At 33.1% G+C, this 16,889-nt stretch overlaps 1 protein-coding gene across 1 annotated transcript; it reads right to left on the minus strand.

The window, feature by feature from the left end:
* Window positions 1–2,573: 2,573 nt before the first annotated feature.
* LOC148306504 (transcription factor SOX-14-like) lies at window positions 2,574–16,091 on the minus strand. The gene is made up of 2 exons (XM_088264932.1): window positions 15,868–16,091; window positions 2,574–3,202 (listed from the first exon to the last, which is right to left on the minus strand). The coding sequence occupies exons 1-2, from the start codon at window positions 16,083–16,085 to the stop codon at window positions 2,782–2,784; spliced, it is 639 nt and encodes a 212-aa protein (XP_088121058.1). The 5' UTR covers window positions 16,086–16,091; the 3' UTR covers window positions 2,574–2,781.
* Window positions 16,092–16,889: the final 798 nt, after the last annotated feature.

Genomic DNA, 16,889 nt, shown 5'->3' on the forward strand with positions numbered 1-16,889 from the left:
TTTTTTTATATATGTGACGTTGTTGAAAGGAGTGAGCGATATGGGTTATATAAATGTTATCATTTTTTTCGAGATGCAGTAAGAAAAAAAAATCAGAATTTCAAGACGGTATTTCATTAGGCTGTCAGGATTTTTTAGGACCTTTTATAAAATCATGATTTCTTCTAGAATTACACATTCCTTTGTTTTCAGATTCACATGAACTTAGCGGATCGTGAATCTGGATATTATCTACGAGTAAGGATGCCACCGTCAATGACGATGAAATCTTCCCATGCGACAGGATGAATATCATACTGTATATGATATCATATACCCTATATGTTTATCATTGATTGATTCGGCAGTCACTTTGTGGTATTATTTATCCATTTTTAATTTAAGCTCCCACTGATAATTAATAAATAACAATAAGAAACTGCTCCTACCCTTTTTTCGTCCTTCGACGTTCCAGGGACACAATTCTAAAATTTAGTCTTAGTTAATATACGGTGTTTGAAAATGTCGCGGAATGCATTAAAACACGTGTCACAATAGATTTTTAAGAAATGACGTTATTTACCGAGATAAACTTAAATAAAAAAATATAAAGTTGTATACTATCAATAGTTGTTTTAAAATGAAAGACTTTTTAAAATGAATTAATTTTATTACTGAACGTAAACATTGACGTATAATAACTACATACAAACAATCATTGCAAAAATAACATAAATGTTTATTTCAATAAGATTTTGTATTTGTAACAAATATAATGCAAAGTATTACATAACATAAAAATATATTTTTTGAAACAAATACTCCCGTCGAAAAAACGAAAAACTGTAAAATAAACAGGATTCATAAAAAAAAATCGATAACTAATCATAAATCTAAGAAAATATAATAGTATAAGGTACATTATTTTCATATTTTTTCTTTATATCTAGGGTGCTAAGGTGCTTCGCTTATTTTAATATTTTTTATACATATTTATATCATATCAAACTGTGATCTACTTCGACTTGTTTGATTTACGCTGTTATATAATTGATTATCAAACGTACCCCATTCTAGCACTTTTGAAACCACTTCGGTTTTGGACGAACCTTCAATAAATTTGATTTTCATACTAATGGAATATTACAAAAATGAATGATAATTTTTACAAGACTTCAATTGATTTAACTTCACATCATTTTAACCACTGCTCTACATTACTTCATAACTTCTTAACAGTATTTATATTATTTACATGTTCATTATTAACAGATCTTAAATACAATGGTCAACAAAAAACACTACCTACTTATGAACAAGTGTCTAAATAGTCCATAATATTACGGTGATAAACAAAGCTAGACTACAATATTAATAAGAATTCCTTTAAGATTTGATTTGTCATCAAAAGAGATAAAAAATTAGTTGAAAATTTAAAATAATTACTGTTATCGAGTGAATCAACCATACATATAATATATAATAATATAAACACAATATATGTACTTAGATATATTTGAAATAAAAAGGATCTATTGAAGTACGTGAAAAAGTAATTATTAGGTGTACGCATATGAAAGTGCCGTTTCTTTGCTAAATTTAACATATTGTTTCAGTGTCGAAGGGAAATAAAACGTTAATCAAAATAATTGCCGTCGCTAACTACTAACTAAAGCACGGGATCAGTGCTAGAAGAAATCCTGATCTTTTGAGGAAATCCATTGCACTTTCCAATTTTGAAATTGTAGGAACCGAAGTGCTCTTTCGACAGTCCATGTTGCATTGAAGAAAATAAATGGCAATCTGAAGAAGCTATGTCTAATAAATACGAGGGGTGGGGTAAGACTTCCCAGCCTAGTGCTTCCAACGTTTCCTGGACTGGATTAGCCACGTGCGGCATTGTCGTGCAGCAAAATCACTTTTGAATGGGCCAACAGAACATACTCCGCGTCTGTTGGCCCATTCACTATGTTTTTCCCTCAAAGCTCGATTCAGATTGATGTTGTCGGTAGCGATCAGAAGTAACTGTTTCACCAGGTTTTAAAATCTCAAAATACACAGTAGCTTTCTGATCCCACCAGATGTAGATCAAAACCTTCTCTCCATGGATGTTTTGTTTTGCTTGTGATGTTGATGGTTGACCCGGAACAACCCCATATTTTTGTGTTTTCCTAACAGAGCATGTTCTTATTCATGTTCTATGCACTTTAGCAGCATTTTTTTGTGAAAAGCGAAATTTCCTGAGAATGCACTTTTTGGCGGGAACATTGAAATTTTAGTGTATGAGAAAAATGCTTATTGAAGCTGCAAATGAATGACTTGTCATGCGTTTGATAGCTGATATATAAAAGCATTACTTTTTATGTGTTTTTAAACAATAAAATATAACTTAGTAGACTCCAAAAATCTGTATTTGATTTAATAATTAATACATAAATTAATATGGAGTTCTACAAATTAAACGCCAAAGCAATAAATAAGCACTAAGCAATGCGTTCTTCAAGTACGTGCACGTACAAAAGCTAATGTCATCTATCAGAAAACGGCCTTTTCATATGCATATTAATTATTTTATGCAAGTAAGTACCTACTGGAGAAATTTAAAATGTTTAGTTAAAATTAATGGATAAAAACATTGTAGTCTTGATTTTTGCATTTAATCGACTAGAATATTCTTTGTAAGGAATATAATTTGCTTTAGTTGCTCTCGCGTGAGGGGGGCCTCTCGAGAGACGGCCCGGCCCTGTCGTAGCAGCCCCACATGCCCAGCGCCCCCCGCGCGGGGAGCACCGGGAGCGGCCTTCATATCACGTGCTGCGGGGGCTCCTGCTCGGGCTCCTCCTGCCTGACGACCACCAGGGGCCTCTCGGGGCCCGGCGAGGGGGGCGTGCGCGGCCGGCAGCCGCATGAGCCGCTCCACCAGCCGCCGGGGCACAGCGCCCCCAGGTGGGCCAGCTCCGCGGCCAGCTCCTCACCGGGCAGCTTGGGCCCGAAGGGGTAGAACGGGTAGGGGAACGGAGGGAACAGGGAGCGCGACAAGTCCAGCTTCCCGTCCGGGTTGAAGAAGGGATGGTGCGACGGAGGGGCGGGGGCCAACAGCCGCGGGACGGGCGAGAGGAGAGACGACATTGGAAAACCGAACTTAGGCTCCTTCTTCATGAGCGCCTTGGGCTTACGCCGCGGACGGTATTTATAATCGGGATGCTCTTTCATGTGAAGGGCTCTGGAAAAAAAGAAAATAATATTAAAAAAAGATCATGCGTAGTTTATCAATAAATAAAATACTCAAGTGGTAAAAAACAAGTGTTTTTATTTACGATTTAATTATGTTTTACTATAAAGCAAATGCCGAAACAATACATAAACTGCATAAACGCACGAATGAATGTTGTGCGATCTTTCAGTGCGGTAAAACAATGAAAGATAGATGTTCGAATGGTTTATGCATAAGGGAAGCGCGTAAGGCTGAAATAAATAAGGATAAGGTGTTGAGATGGATTAGGCATGTGAATCAAACGTAAAAAAGAAGAGTTAAACAAATTTATGAGGCGAATGTAGTTGGAAAAAGAAGGGTAGAAAGATCGAAGAAAACTAGGCACGATTGGTTATGTCGAATACTCGAAAGCGGCCAGGTCAGGAGTCGGAATAACAGGCGGGTGAGTATGAGGATATCCATGAATGTGAAGGAGATTAAGAATGTTTGAAAGACAGAGTGGTGTGGTGTTCTATTGTCTCTCCCTACTCCTGCGCGTAAGCGGCGTGATGGGTACTTGGTTTAGTTTTATATTTAAAAAGGTTAAAAGCCCCGTATTAGTCGAGCGAGGAAGTGACCGATCTCTCTTAAAGCGGTAATTATGGCGGAGAACAGTGGCGACAATGGGCACTCACACTGGCGACTTCTTCCCTTTCGACTTTTCCCGCCTTGTCTATTAGGCGGAACAATGAGTAAAAATTAAATGAAAATCGAAATGGGATTATTCGTCGGAGCGGCCGCTGTCAGCCGATTGTTCTTCGCACAATGCAATAATCTGCCCATTGTTGGCTCTGCATTGTAGTCCCGGCTCGACTGTAGCGGCTCGGTTCGGCTGCTCGTTGCGACAAATACTCCCTTTATTGCGCAAATAATACCTTTGTTGTTGTATTATTCGGATGAAATGGTGTATTTTGAATATTATTCGGATAATAATAATAGGACAGAGCTACGGGCGTGACTTGTTTGCGAATTTCGCCTTCCGTATCGCCGTTTTAACATGCGCTCACCGTATTCGTTCGAATATTCGGTTGCTGTACTATACATAATGCCACTTATGGATAGAATTGCGTGACGCTGAATTGTGGTAAGAGCAAATTACTATTTACTAGATTGCTACTAAAGAGAAATGTTTGCAGAGTGGAAGCATGCCTACGATAACGATATCTACTACTACCATTATTCATTTAACGTTCGAATTGTGGAAATCACGTAAGAACACTCGTTAAATTAATGATAATAAAAATATATAATTCAACCAATTGGTAAAAAAATTTTAAAAACACGTTTTAAAATATTATGGATAGGAGAGACGGGGTTTGAAAGTAACGCGGATTAAAAGTAACAAGTTATCTCATCTTTCGCTAATGCTAATTATTAAATAACGATGCCATTACCGTGTTATTAATCGAACAAAATGGGTTTTTGTTCCCGAATCAAAGAAATGGCTTTAAGAACGCCTTTTGCCACAAATGATGAAGTGACAAAATTATCTTCACTCCATATGACAAGAAAAAAAACTAAATAATTTAACTTATACGAGTATACATAAGATATAATCCTAGTGTGTTGGTTCACTCCTTCAAAATATTATAGGTGGGGTGAAAGTAACACGGGTTAAAAGTAACAATACCAAAATTACCAAGTTACTATCGTGTTATTTATCTGATGTACGATTTCTGTTCCCGAAATGAAAAAAACTACTTTTTGTAACAAATGATGAAGTGGCGATAAAATCATCACACTATTTTAAAGAGTTTTACTGATTTTTTCACTCTGATATTTCTTTAATATTATATTACCTGAAGATCACCTTGCCTTCATATGAGTAACAATCAATATAACACTGCGTCATTACGATTCAGTGATCTATGAACCATTGGGTGTGAATAAGGGTTTGTAGAAGAAAAGATAATCCTAGAAGTTATAAGGTTACGTGCTGTAGGTAACTGATTGTCCGCTGTAGAATGGGTTATCTCTCAGTAAGAAAAGGTATGTTGATTTAATAAAAGTATAAATTTTGAAGCGTTACCTGTTTGTTGGAAATGTTTGCTCAAGGTGGGAATGATAAAATGTGGTTATAAATATTGTAATATTGATTCCATTGTAAATAAAGAAATACGGTTAAATAAATAATCGATAGACTACGGACAAGATAATGGATTTTTAAAGGTTTTTATGATCACGATATTGTAAGTTTCTCGCGGGTAATAAGAATGTCTTATTTACCGATTCAGAGAATTTTATTCAAGTGCTCTCTTTGTATTATTTACTAATTTTTAAAATATTAATACCATTTTATTTTTAAATTTTTAAAATTATATGGTTTCTCTAAAATATACTTATATTAACCCTTATAAAATACATATAGTCCAATTAAAATATGATAAACCATGAAATTAATCATACACTTAAAATTTTTAAAAACATCCAAGATGGCTCATTTGTGACATGAAAAATGAATACAATGATTAAAGAAAACACTTCGTTTTTTACCACTTGAGTTTTATTATAGGCTACATGTTTCAGAAGTTAAACTTCCATCATTCAGGTCTGTATAATAACTAAAATATAAAATATAAAATTGTTCTATAAATAAGGAGATGGGAAAGTAAAGGGAAGGGGTTAGTCAAGGTTAATGTCATGTCATGTTAGTCATGTCTTACCACAAAGTTAATGCCGAAACAATAAATAAAAATGAATACACATGAATAACATGATGATTTAAGTATAAAGAATAAGACTTACAAAATACTACTTTTTAGTTTGTTAATATAAACACGACTAGTTTCAAGAACTAAAGAAGTTCTCATCGATAGGTACAGAAAATAGAAAACTGAATTTCATAAATTAGCATTGAAAATCTCGTTAAAAATGAAGAATGACGACCACGTTCTCTAGCAGTTTTTGACACATGAGTGTTAAGCGCAGCGAAACTCCCAACAAAATATAATGATTTTAACTGTATGAGGGTAGGATACAAGGGGTGAGGATATGCCTTTATTTTTTGTTACATGGTCAAATTTTAAAGGCAATTGTGAATACGCATAAACGTAAATTTATTCATATTACATTTTTGACATTTCAACAGAGATGAAGTAGAATACGGAAATCTGAATATTTACCAGGCTTATGATCTGTCATAAGTTGGTTAAGTGATCACTTTACACATGTGTAACATTCCCATACTAACCATGATTGACAACCGCACTACTCAATTTATTGTTGCGATGTCGAGATATTGAGATGTCAAAAATGTAAAAAATAATTGGGGATACTAAGATCTGTGAACAAGTATTTGGACACACTCAAATTGTTTCAATTAATATTTCATGTAATTAGTGTTACATTTACCACCCTCACACACATACGCACCCTCACATACACTTGCACACACCCACCCTCTCTTCTTTTTTCTCTCTTAATATATAACAAAATATTCATAATAAATACTCGTAAGTGGAATTGTTTTATTGGCTTTTTACTATCGTCAATTTAATTATTTTTATATGTTTTATGTATTGCCTACAATTTCCAAAAAAATCAATAAATATATCAATTGTTTTCAGGCTTGAACTTTGAAAAAATGATCAAAATGTTTTTTGAAGATTTTTTCAAAAAGCGAATTGATGTATTTGAATGTATCGCCTCTGCATGGGTAGATACTGGTATTCAAATATTTGTAGATATGAATAGTAACATTCAATAGTTTCAATAAATGATAAGAATAACGTGTTTATGTAAAGATTAGGTATCCAAGGAAATGTAAATAACGCCAGTTTAGTAGGTACGATGAATTCAACATTCTGGGAATTTTGTTTATTTAATCTGAATAACAGTTTTCTAAAGGATTCCATATCATTGGTGACACGGTACTTTTACAGGTATATATTTCAAAAAATATACAAAATGAAGTCATTTAAAAAAAATAATTGGTAATATTTTGGTTATATATTGGTCGAATAACTTGTTCATAAATGTGTGTTTTCTCTACTTATCATGAGTTATATGTACATGAGTATGATGAGATTAATGATTTAACTAGGAGTTTCAAAAAATTGAGAAGTGTTGTTGTCAATGATGGGTAGAACGGTGAATGTTGCACGTGTGTGAATTGATCACTTAAATAGTCTATGACAAGTCGTTAACTCTGTAAACAAACAGACTTCTTTATTGTCCTTAATCTGTGTTGAGATGTAAAACGTGTAGCATTTTTTGCATGCTGATTAGTGATTGTCCTGACGAAGGAATGGGTACGTTTTAAAACCGGTGGATTAAACTAGCACTTTATTAAACATTTCTTTTACCACCTGAGTATTATAACTTATCAGGACGAATTTCGGATGCTACAGATGCTGTCATCAGATGCTGACATAAATAAAACACTTTATATTTATGCCTGTAGATGGAAGCATCTATAGCTCCCGAAACCAGTCGTTATAAAATGTAATACTCAAATGATTAAATACAAGTGCTATATTTTAATAATTGTTTCGGCATTCACTTTGTGATAAGACATGACGAAATTGTAAAAGAAAAACATTTGTTTTTTTAACCACTTGAGTTTATTTTATGACGACTGTGGTAAAAAAACAAGTGTTTTTCTTTTACAATTTCACTATATTTTAAATTTAATCATACCACATAAATAATGCCGAAACAATAAATAACTTTATAAATTTTTTGGACTTCTGAACACAGATGAAAAAGGAATATGGAAGTCCGGTTATTTACAGGGCTTATGACCTATCATAAACTAGCCAGGTCATAGGTACATGTAAATATGTACATATTTTACCTGGTACATTTACCTGGTATTTTAATTTGTACCTGTAAATACATTTACATAATTTTCTTAATCTATGATGATATATCAAAAAATTTAAAAATGTTATAATAAATGGAGGAAACCCAGATTTGTAATTTGAACACACGCACAATGTTGTGATTAACATTTTCTCAGTAAAATTTAATTTCAATTTTTAAAAATCGTGTTTGGTTTATAAATCATCCCTTGTACTCTATTAGTATTAAATACACCCTAACGGAGGGGTAATCACGTCTTTTCCACTCAGTGGGTAGCAATTAAACCCTCCGCTAACTGTCATAACGCATTATTCTCAAATGTAGTGATTACAGCCCACACACCTCGACCCTTTCAATAATATTAAAATGTATTCATTTGCTACTACACCCCCCATCCCTCAACTGAATAGGCCAAGTGAAAGTGCATATTGGATTGTTACCTACTCATAGTACTTAGCTGTCCTATATATTGAAAGCTGTCCCACCGCATGCCCAGATCTGATACAGAAGCATCTAGGCTTCTTGACAGATCTGCTCTTGCTAAGCAATTTTTTTTAACTAAGTTGCGAAATTTATTGAAAATGTGAAAAATATAAAATTGCGTCCCGATTTTACTGTAAATTTACATTTAAAAGCTTTCAATATACCTGTCACTGCCAATCTAAATAAATACAAGATTGTAAGTCCATCACCAAATTTTCTAGAAGTACCCCAGTGTAGGCAGTGAAAGGGATTAGTGTTTAGTTCAATTAGTCAGCTAGATCCGATTCCGACTCGACGTTGGCCGGTACACAGACGCCCACAACCCCGACCAGCACAGCAGACAGACACGAAACAGTGAAAAGACATTTACAGAAAATGGACTCAGCTGTCCTGGTTCCAACCCTAATGTACGGAAGTGAAGGATGGAGCTGGCAAAAGAAGTATGCTAAATGCAGTCGAAATTCGATCTCTCAGTGCACCAAAACAATTTATGATAGATGTTCGAATGGTTTTATAAGGAATTAATGCAAGGTTGAGATAAGAATTTTATGAATAAAATTAAGAAAGGTGTGTTGCGATGGTTTGGGCATGTGAATCCAATGAGTGAAGAAAGATCAGTGAAACAAATTTATGAGGCAAATGTGGGTTTTGTAGAAGATCGAGAAATACTTGGGATGATCAAGTATGTATTTCTTAAACTTGAAAGTGGTCGTTTAAAACGTAAAAGTAATGAAAGTTTTTCTAAAAGTTGAAAGAGTCGGAATAATCGGGTAAGTGGGTATATATGAGGATATGCATGAATGTAGTGAAATAAGGAAGGAATGCAAAGCTGAGTTAAGCATTATCGATAAAATTAAGAGAGGTATGTTGAGATGGTTTGGACATGTAGAACGAATGAGTGAGGAAAGAACGGTAAAACAAATTTATGAGGCGAATGTAATTGGAAAAAGGAACAGAGGAAGACCGAGGAAAACTTGGCATGATCAGGTATGCACAATACTTGAAAGCGGTCAGGTTAGGAGTCGTAATAATAATAATAATAATGTATGAAGCATGAGCGTGGAAGAGGCGAAAATGTTTGCAAAGACAGTGATGCCGCGTTCTATTCTCTCTACCTACCCCTGCGGGGAAGCGGCGTGATGGTCAGTTTAGGTTTGTATGAATGTGGATGAGGATGAGATTGTTTTCAATGTCCGATTGGTGTGGGGTTCTATTCTCTATGTGTACCTCTAAAAGGGGAGGCGGCGTGATTGATAGTTAGTAAGATAGAAATTATAAGTGTCTTAAATTAAGATGTCGCGTCTATCGTTTATGTACGAAAGAAGATGCCAGGTCGTAAGCCCTAGGAAGCTCAGACTTTCATCTTCTTTCCTTTAAAAATAATAAACTCTTCATTTCAAGTTGAGGAACTTTAAATGTTGATACATCATATAGACTTTATTGCATAATAATCAAAGTTATTTTGGCTATAAAAGGTATGTCATAAGTTTTATTTGATGTGATTGTGTATTTTGGATCTTGTGGTCGTCTGTCGCCATAAAATGTGTTAATTATGATTTGTGTGTTTTGATGGTAGGTGCTTTCTTGTGATATGTGATAGTAATTCTTAAAGGTATAATATGCATAATATGCAACTATATGCAAAACATTCCTTACATATTATGTAAGGATTGTTTAGCGTGTAGTTGAGCTATACAATGCCTTTAACTTAAGTTATGTTTATTTTTAAATTTATATAATTTGATTAATCGTTATGTTATATTATGCAAATATAAACTAATATAATACTGCTATTTTTGTACATTTTTCAAATGATTCAACTTTCTTATCTAAAGTCAAACAAACACTCATCGTATGGATTTCTTTTTCATTTATGAGTAGATAAAATGTTGGCAATGAAGTGAATAAAAAAGATGTAATCAACTTACATATCATTTAAATATTTTGTACATATGAATTTATTAAGGTGCATTGGTTTATCTGTAAGTAAATAGATAAATTTGTATTTTATTACTTTATATAAAAACATAATAAAAAACATTATTACCCGTCAAAAAACATAATAAAAAAACATAACTACCCGTCAAATTTACAAAATTACGGATCTCTTTATAAATAAAAATGAAAATGTTTGTTTGTACAGAATCTTAAAAAACCTACTCACCGATTGCATTGAAATTTCGACACAACGTCAAAATTTCATCAATATATATAGAATTACTTTATTTTAAAATCATGTTTACGGTGCGTTCGATGGCTATGCAACCCTAACACACCCGAGCCCGGTACGTTAGATAAAGTTAAAGTTTAAATATTTAATTGTTTATAAGGTGTATTTACGAAGCCATTCTCAGTTCGGAGAGGTTGTCGTTTGCCTAAAACAATGTCTATCTCCCCGCACAATGGGGTGCCTGAATAGGGACATATTATTACAAATAATTCGCATCTAGGGGCGCGTTAGCCCCGACAAATTAGCGAGGGCGGCAGATGAGCTCTCTTTTATTGCCCTGGGCGGCGGCGATAACCGCCAGGGCGGCACGCTTCTTATCAATTCACCCGCGTGCCGCCCAAATACATATTATAACTATCGTGATTTATATCTGTGAGCGCTGCAACTCTTTGTCCGCTCGGTTGTACGCCGAATAAGGGGGGATTGTAAATAGTTATGAAAAGTAATAAAGTTGTGAGAGGGTGATAATTAAGGGTGCTTTGTTTGCGCAAGGATGAGATTCGTAATATGGGAAGTAATTGAAAATCTTCTTCAAAAAGTGAATACGTATACGTGCGTATTAATACAAACAAAATAGTTTGACGTGATTATTTTGTATGGATTTTTTTACTAACCATAGTATTATTTATTCATTTGGTGTTAAATTGGTAATTTATATTTCAAATTATGTGTAATTTAAACATTCAAATCAAAGACTGATTTTTAAAGTTAACTAATTGTATTTTATTATTAAAGAAACGTAAAAAAAAAATTTCGCCTCGTTATGACATTATCAAGCTACTATTTTAGTAATATAACTAGAATATATTTATATAATAATAATATTTTTTGGATTCTCGATTAATAAAAGACCATTGCCGTATAATATATTAAATTTAAAAACTAGATTCTCTTGCAAAAAATTTCGACTGATCTCTGATCAATAAGTACATATTACAGATCTTTGTAGATTTTTTTCTCTCTCTTAAAACTGCTCTACGTAATTCCCTTTTTAGTCGTCCTCTACCTTGATTCCCCCCTATTTTATCGTGCCTAGGGATATATTCAGTAGATATCTATACTCAATTGAAAATATTTCTTTCACTAATTGATTCGGCCACTTTGCAGGTATCAATCTTTTACTTTTGGTTAATAAAAACAATGTATCAATTCTTCACTTCTGATTTATAAAAACAATTTAAATATAACATCTTTATTCGTCATTAATATATGTGAAGGTATCTGCAAAATCTTTGATATGAGACGATCATGAGGTGACAAATAAATAATTATTCGGGACGTTAAGAAAAATAAATGTTCTCATGCATCTCTCACTCTCGGATTTATATATATATATATTTATTATAACTCTTTTATTGGCGGTTATTTTTACTTTTTTACAAAAATAAGTCTTCATCATTTCTTTCATCCAAATTTCTTCACTTTATATTCATGTGGGTATTAAGCGTATTAAGTCACCCCTTATATTTTTCGCTTATTAAATATCATTATAACCTGAAATTAATATTTTCTCAATATTAGTTAAAATAGTACTATTAAATTTAAGGAAAAATTATCATTACAAAAATGTATTTATTAATTGCTTTTCATATACAGTATTTTTATATCTTTTTAAGATGAAGGGCTAAGTAAATGTTTTAATATAAGGTGCTTAATGTTGAATGGTACGATCGAATTTGATGGTGGAGTATTTATTATCATGAAGGACCATTATACGAGTTAATGAAAAATACAAGACGTTCCAGCAACTTCTTAATTAATTACGATCCAACGTAATACGTATTTATTACGTGAAACACAGAAAATTACAACTGGAAAACAAAACATGTTTAAGAGTAAGACTGGTTTTAGAAAATAAATAAAGAAGATTATTTTATGCAGAAGTCTTCTTTATTTTGGTTTAAAAATATTATACAGAAAATAGTAAAATTATTATTTATTTGGAAACTATTTCACAAGTTATATAAGTCAAAGTGTCATTATTTAGGAACAATATTTTTTTACCAAAATAGTCCTTTAAGAATAATGAATAAACAATAAACAATTATAATGAATAATATCAGTATCTAAATTAACCCTAAAATTAAACAATACACGAAATTTATTTAATTTTATTTCACTTTCACTGGTAAATAGGGCCCAACATTTATTACAATTTAATGTGACACGTGTTTCGATGCATTCTTTAATTTAGAAATGATAGTTTTTACATAATTGACATATTCAAAATAATGATTTTAAATTTATATTTTTTATTTTACTGTGAGAGAAAAGGAAGCATTAAATATTCGCATTGCTATAGTCGATGTAAAATCAAGGGACGTAAAGGTTTTTAAGTGTAAATGTGGAGTCAAAAGTATTGGTGACCAACTGTTTTCATTCAATTATATAAAAATTAATAAAAAAATTATAATGATTCGCGATAACAGTAAAATGGATAGTTTATTTCAAATGAGGAATTTCATTAAAATGCGGAATCAAACGCATATTTTCTTTATTATTACAGTTTTCTATATTTCCCCACTAAACCAGGGTAGGAACTAATTATATCATATGTCTTTATGAAATGTATTCCACTGAGTAAGATACATAAGTAATGTAATGCATACTATACATAAAAATGCTTCTTATGTAAAGTAAACATATGCTTGGCTTTACATAAATTTAGAGTAGTGAAATACCTACTTATAATTTAAAAGATTCCTATTTGCATAAGACACGATAAGAAAAGTTTAAATCCAATAATCCAGGTTATGGATATTTCGAAAATGACAGAAGAAATAGTTTTAAAAATAAACTCTTGCTTTCGTATTTAATTTAAGATTATTTTGTAGAAATACCATTTTCCCAATTGACTGGATTTAATCATAATTTTTAACATTGTCGCTTTTTAAGAAAAATAGTATTTATATCTAAACTAAGGCTCTCTGTCGGCAGGTTATTAAACTAAAATTTTCCTTAACATTATCATAAAAAATTGTATCGACGTATAATAATTTAAAATAAAAAAGTTGCATAAAGTTGGTAAAAGAATGATGAAAGTTGACTGAATGTAGTCGAAATGTAATCACTGAGACGAATACGCGGCAAATAGTGTATGATAAATGTTCAAATGGTGATTTAAGGAATTAATGCAAGGATGAGATAAGCATTATAGATATAATAAGAGTGGTGTGTTGCTATGGTTTGGGCATGTGAATCAAATGCGTAAAGAACAGTAAAATAAATTTATGAAGCAGAAGAAGACTGAGGATAACTTGGGATGATCAAGTGTTTCAAATATACAGGAGTCTCATTCTGCTTACCCCTGAGGAGAAGCGAGAAGACCCCTGAGGAGGTTAGTTAGTTAAAAAAGTAATCATGATAGAAATTCCTCTATTTCTCCTCACCCAACCAATTTCGTTAAAAAATAATTATTTTACTCAAGTAAATACATGATCTACTTTTCTGATATATTTTTTAAAGGTATAATTTAAGTAGGTATGTATATGTTATGAAGTTATTTTTCACTCTTATATTGGTTCAGTATCACCCCGGTCTGGTACCTGAAGCGCAGTACTCTCTTTGCCGTCGTATAATTAATCATCACGATAACACTGTGTCAATGCGATGCAGTGTTCTAAGCACCATTGTATGCGGGTAAGAGACAGATGAAAAAAACATTCTAAGATTCTTTCATTTTACTTGTTCTGAAATTTAAGTATGATTTTTCAGCCAAGGGATATGAATCTTATCAGTTTATTTCAAAACTTATAGTTCAAATGTTGTTGCCAGATGATTTTAAATAAGACGATTCTCTTGACAGATGGTATTTTCAACAATTGGTATAGAAATGCAGTGAATCTTAATGTTTGTGTGATGTAAAATTGATAATGCACCTGACTACTAAGAAGTCACATTTAACAAATATATTAAGTAATTTAAGAACAGAAAAAATCCTTAAATTATGCATAAAATCATACAAACAAAGAAAGGGAATTTCTCATGTTCATATATTATATTGTCAACAATGGTTTTAAGCCATACATATTAAATAAGTAATTGAAAAGATCCATCGTATGATACATACAGCCTTTGGCAATGCATTTATAATAAAATGGTGAATTTATATCGGAATAATCGACGGGTATGTGTGAGGAGATGTATGAAAGTGGAAGAGGCGAAGATTGTTTGCAAATACAGATTGAGATGGCGTTCAATTATCTCTGCCTACCCTTGCGGTGAAGCGGCGTGATAGTTTGTTATTTAGTTAATTTATATAGCGCCGTTTTCGTAAAAAAATCATCTTGCACTTAGCAATTTACTGTAATGCGGTAAAATAGTGAAACAACCTACGTACAGAATGATATTTCAGGTCAATATATGGTTTATAATTTAGTAATAATAATAGTAAAAAATGAATGTGTTTAGCTATCGTGCTGGAAGTCTTGGGTTCGATTCCCAGAAATAAAATAAATAAAATGAATTTATGTGATTTAAGACCTTAATATTTATTTAATATTACACTGGACTGAAATCTGAAGCGTAGGAGTGATCACCTTGACTTCATGTAAGTAACGATCAAGATAACACTACGTCTAAAAGATACACTGCCCTATGCATCATTGGGTGCGGATGAGGGTAAGAAAAAGAGAAATAAATATATGCATAAATATATATTTTTCTCAAATATATTTACGCATCAATCCTCATCCGCACCCGATGGTGCATAAGGCACTGATCATAAAAACGCAGTCTTGATCATTAACACATGAAGGAAATGTGATCAGCCCTCCGCTTTACTACCAACCCAGGGTAATATTGAATAAATATTAGAGTGCGAAAATCCCTTTTATTTATTCGAACCCCCCTGGGAATCGAGCCCGGACTTCCAGCACGATAGCTAAACACTTTCTTTTTTTACTATCATTATTACTAAATTATATACCATATATTGACCTCAAATATCATAATGTACGTACTTTGTTTCACTATTTTACCGCATTACAGTAAATTGCTAAGTGCAAGATGATTTTTTTACCAAGCCAAGCGTGCATTACACTACGGAGGAGGAGGAGGCAAATGACTAAAATATAAATAACAAAAAAATAAATATAATCTTTGAATCAAACACACTAACCTTAATCTTTTGGCTTCATCAATGAAGGGTCTCTTCTCCATTTCGGTGAGTAGTTTCCATTCGGCTCCTAGACGCTTTGAGATCTCCGAATTGTGCATCTTTGGATTGTCTTGCGCCATCTTTCTTCTCTGGCCCCTGGACCACACCATGAACGCGTTCATCGGCCTCTTTATGTGCTCCTGGTGGGAGGGCATCTTGCCCGTCATTGACATGTTCATAGCAGGTTTTGCGATTCAATTACCAGTCCATTCCGGCTATGAAAACTGAATTTATGAATGTTATTTTTCAATACTACTATACCATATATGGTATGTGATATTAAAAAAGTATACTTAAATCACTTACTATAAATTTCGATATGGTTTTTTCCAATATTCTTTTAATATATTGAAAAAAACGTACAATCACTTATTATTAATTTTGAAATGTTTTTTTTCCAATAACTTTATGATGTTTTAAAAAATGTACTTAAAATCACTTTGTATTCATTTGAAATGGGTATTTTCATTAAAAAAATATATTTATTTATTTATATTGATTATGGGGTGAATCATGGTGATTTTCTTCACTATTAAAGTTTACAAGATTTTGTAAACACGTGATTTGTCTTTCATATTATTAATATGCTATATTCTGAAAATGAGCTTTTTCAGTTATAGATTCAAGCTTTCAACATTTGTATTTGATTTTTTTGTTAAAATTCAAATTTCTGCAGTTCCTGAATATCTTTTTGACAGCTGACGTTTTTCTGAATTTGTGATATCGAAATTGTGATATTCGGGTGAGTGCAGAGTCCGTTCCCCGTCTGCTCGCAAGGGTGTCTGGACGCGTACTGAGCGGGGTCCCCGCGGCCGCCGCGGCGCCGGGCCGCGGGCCAATGGGCGGCCTCGGGGGGCGGGGCCTGGCAGCGGATTTGCAGCCCCCGCAACATGGCGGACCGCGCAACAGGTGGCGGGAAAAGGCCGGCTAATTGAGTTTGGCACTTCCGGCCGGCGCTTCCGGTACGTCGGCGTCGGACGGAC

Source organism: Brachycentrus maculatus, unplaced genomic scaffold (assembly GCF_059751285.1).
Source record: "Brachycentrus maculatus isolate JH-2025_06_01 unplaced genomic scaffold, ASM5975128v1 h1tg000240l, whole genome shotgun sequence".
Lineage (NCBI taxonomy): Eukaryota > Metazoa > Arthropoda > Insecta > Trichoptera > Brachycentridae > Brachycentrus > Brachycentrus maculatus.

Excerpts from the sequence above, each read along its gene's own strand:
- LOC148306504 (XM_088264932.1), bottom strand. The coding sequence starts at position 16,085 with ATGAACATGTCAATGACGGGCAAGATGCCCTCCCACCAGGAGCACATA. Across the intron at positions 3,203-15,867 it reads GATGAAGCCAAAAGATTAAG|AGCCCTTCACATGAAAGAGC; the intron begins GTTAGTGTGTTT and ends CTTTTTTTCCAG.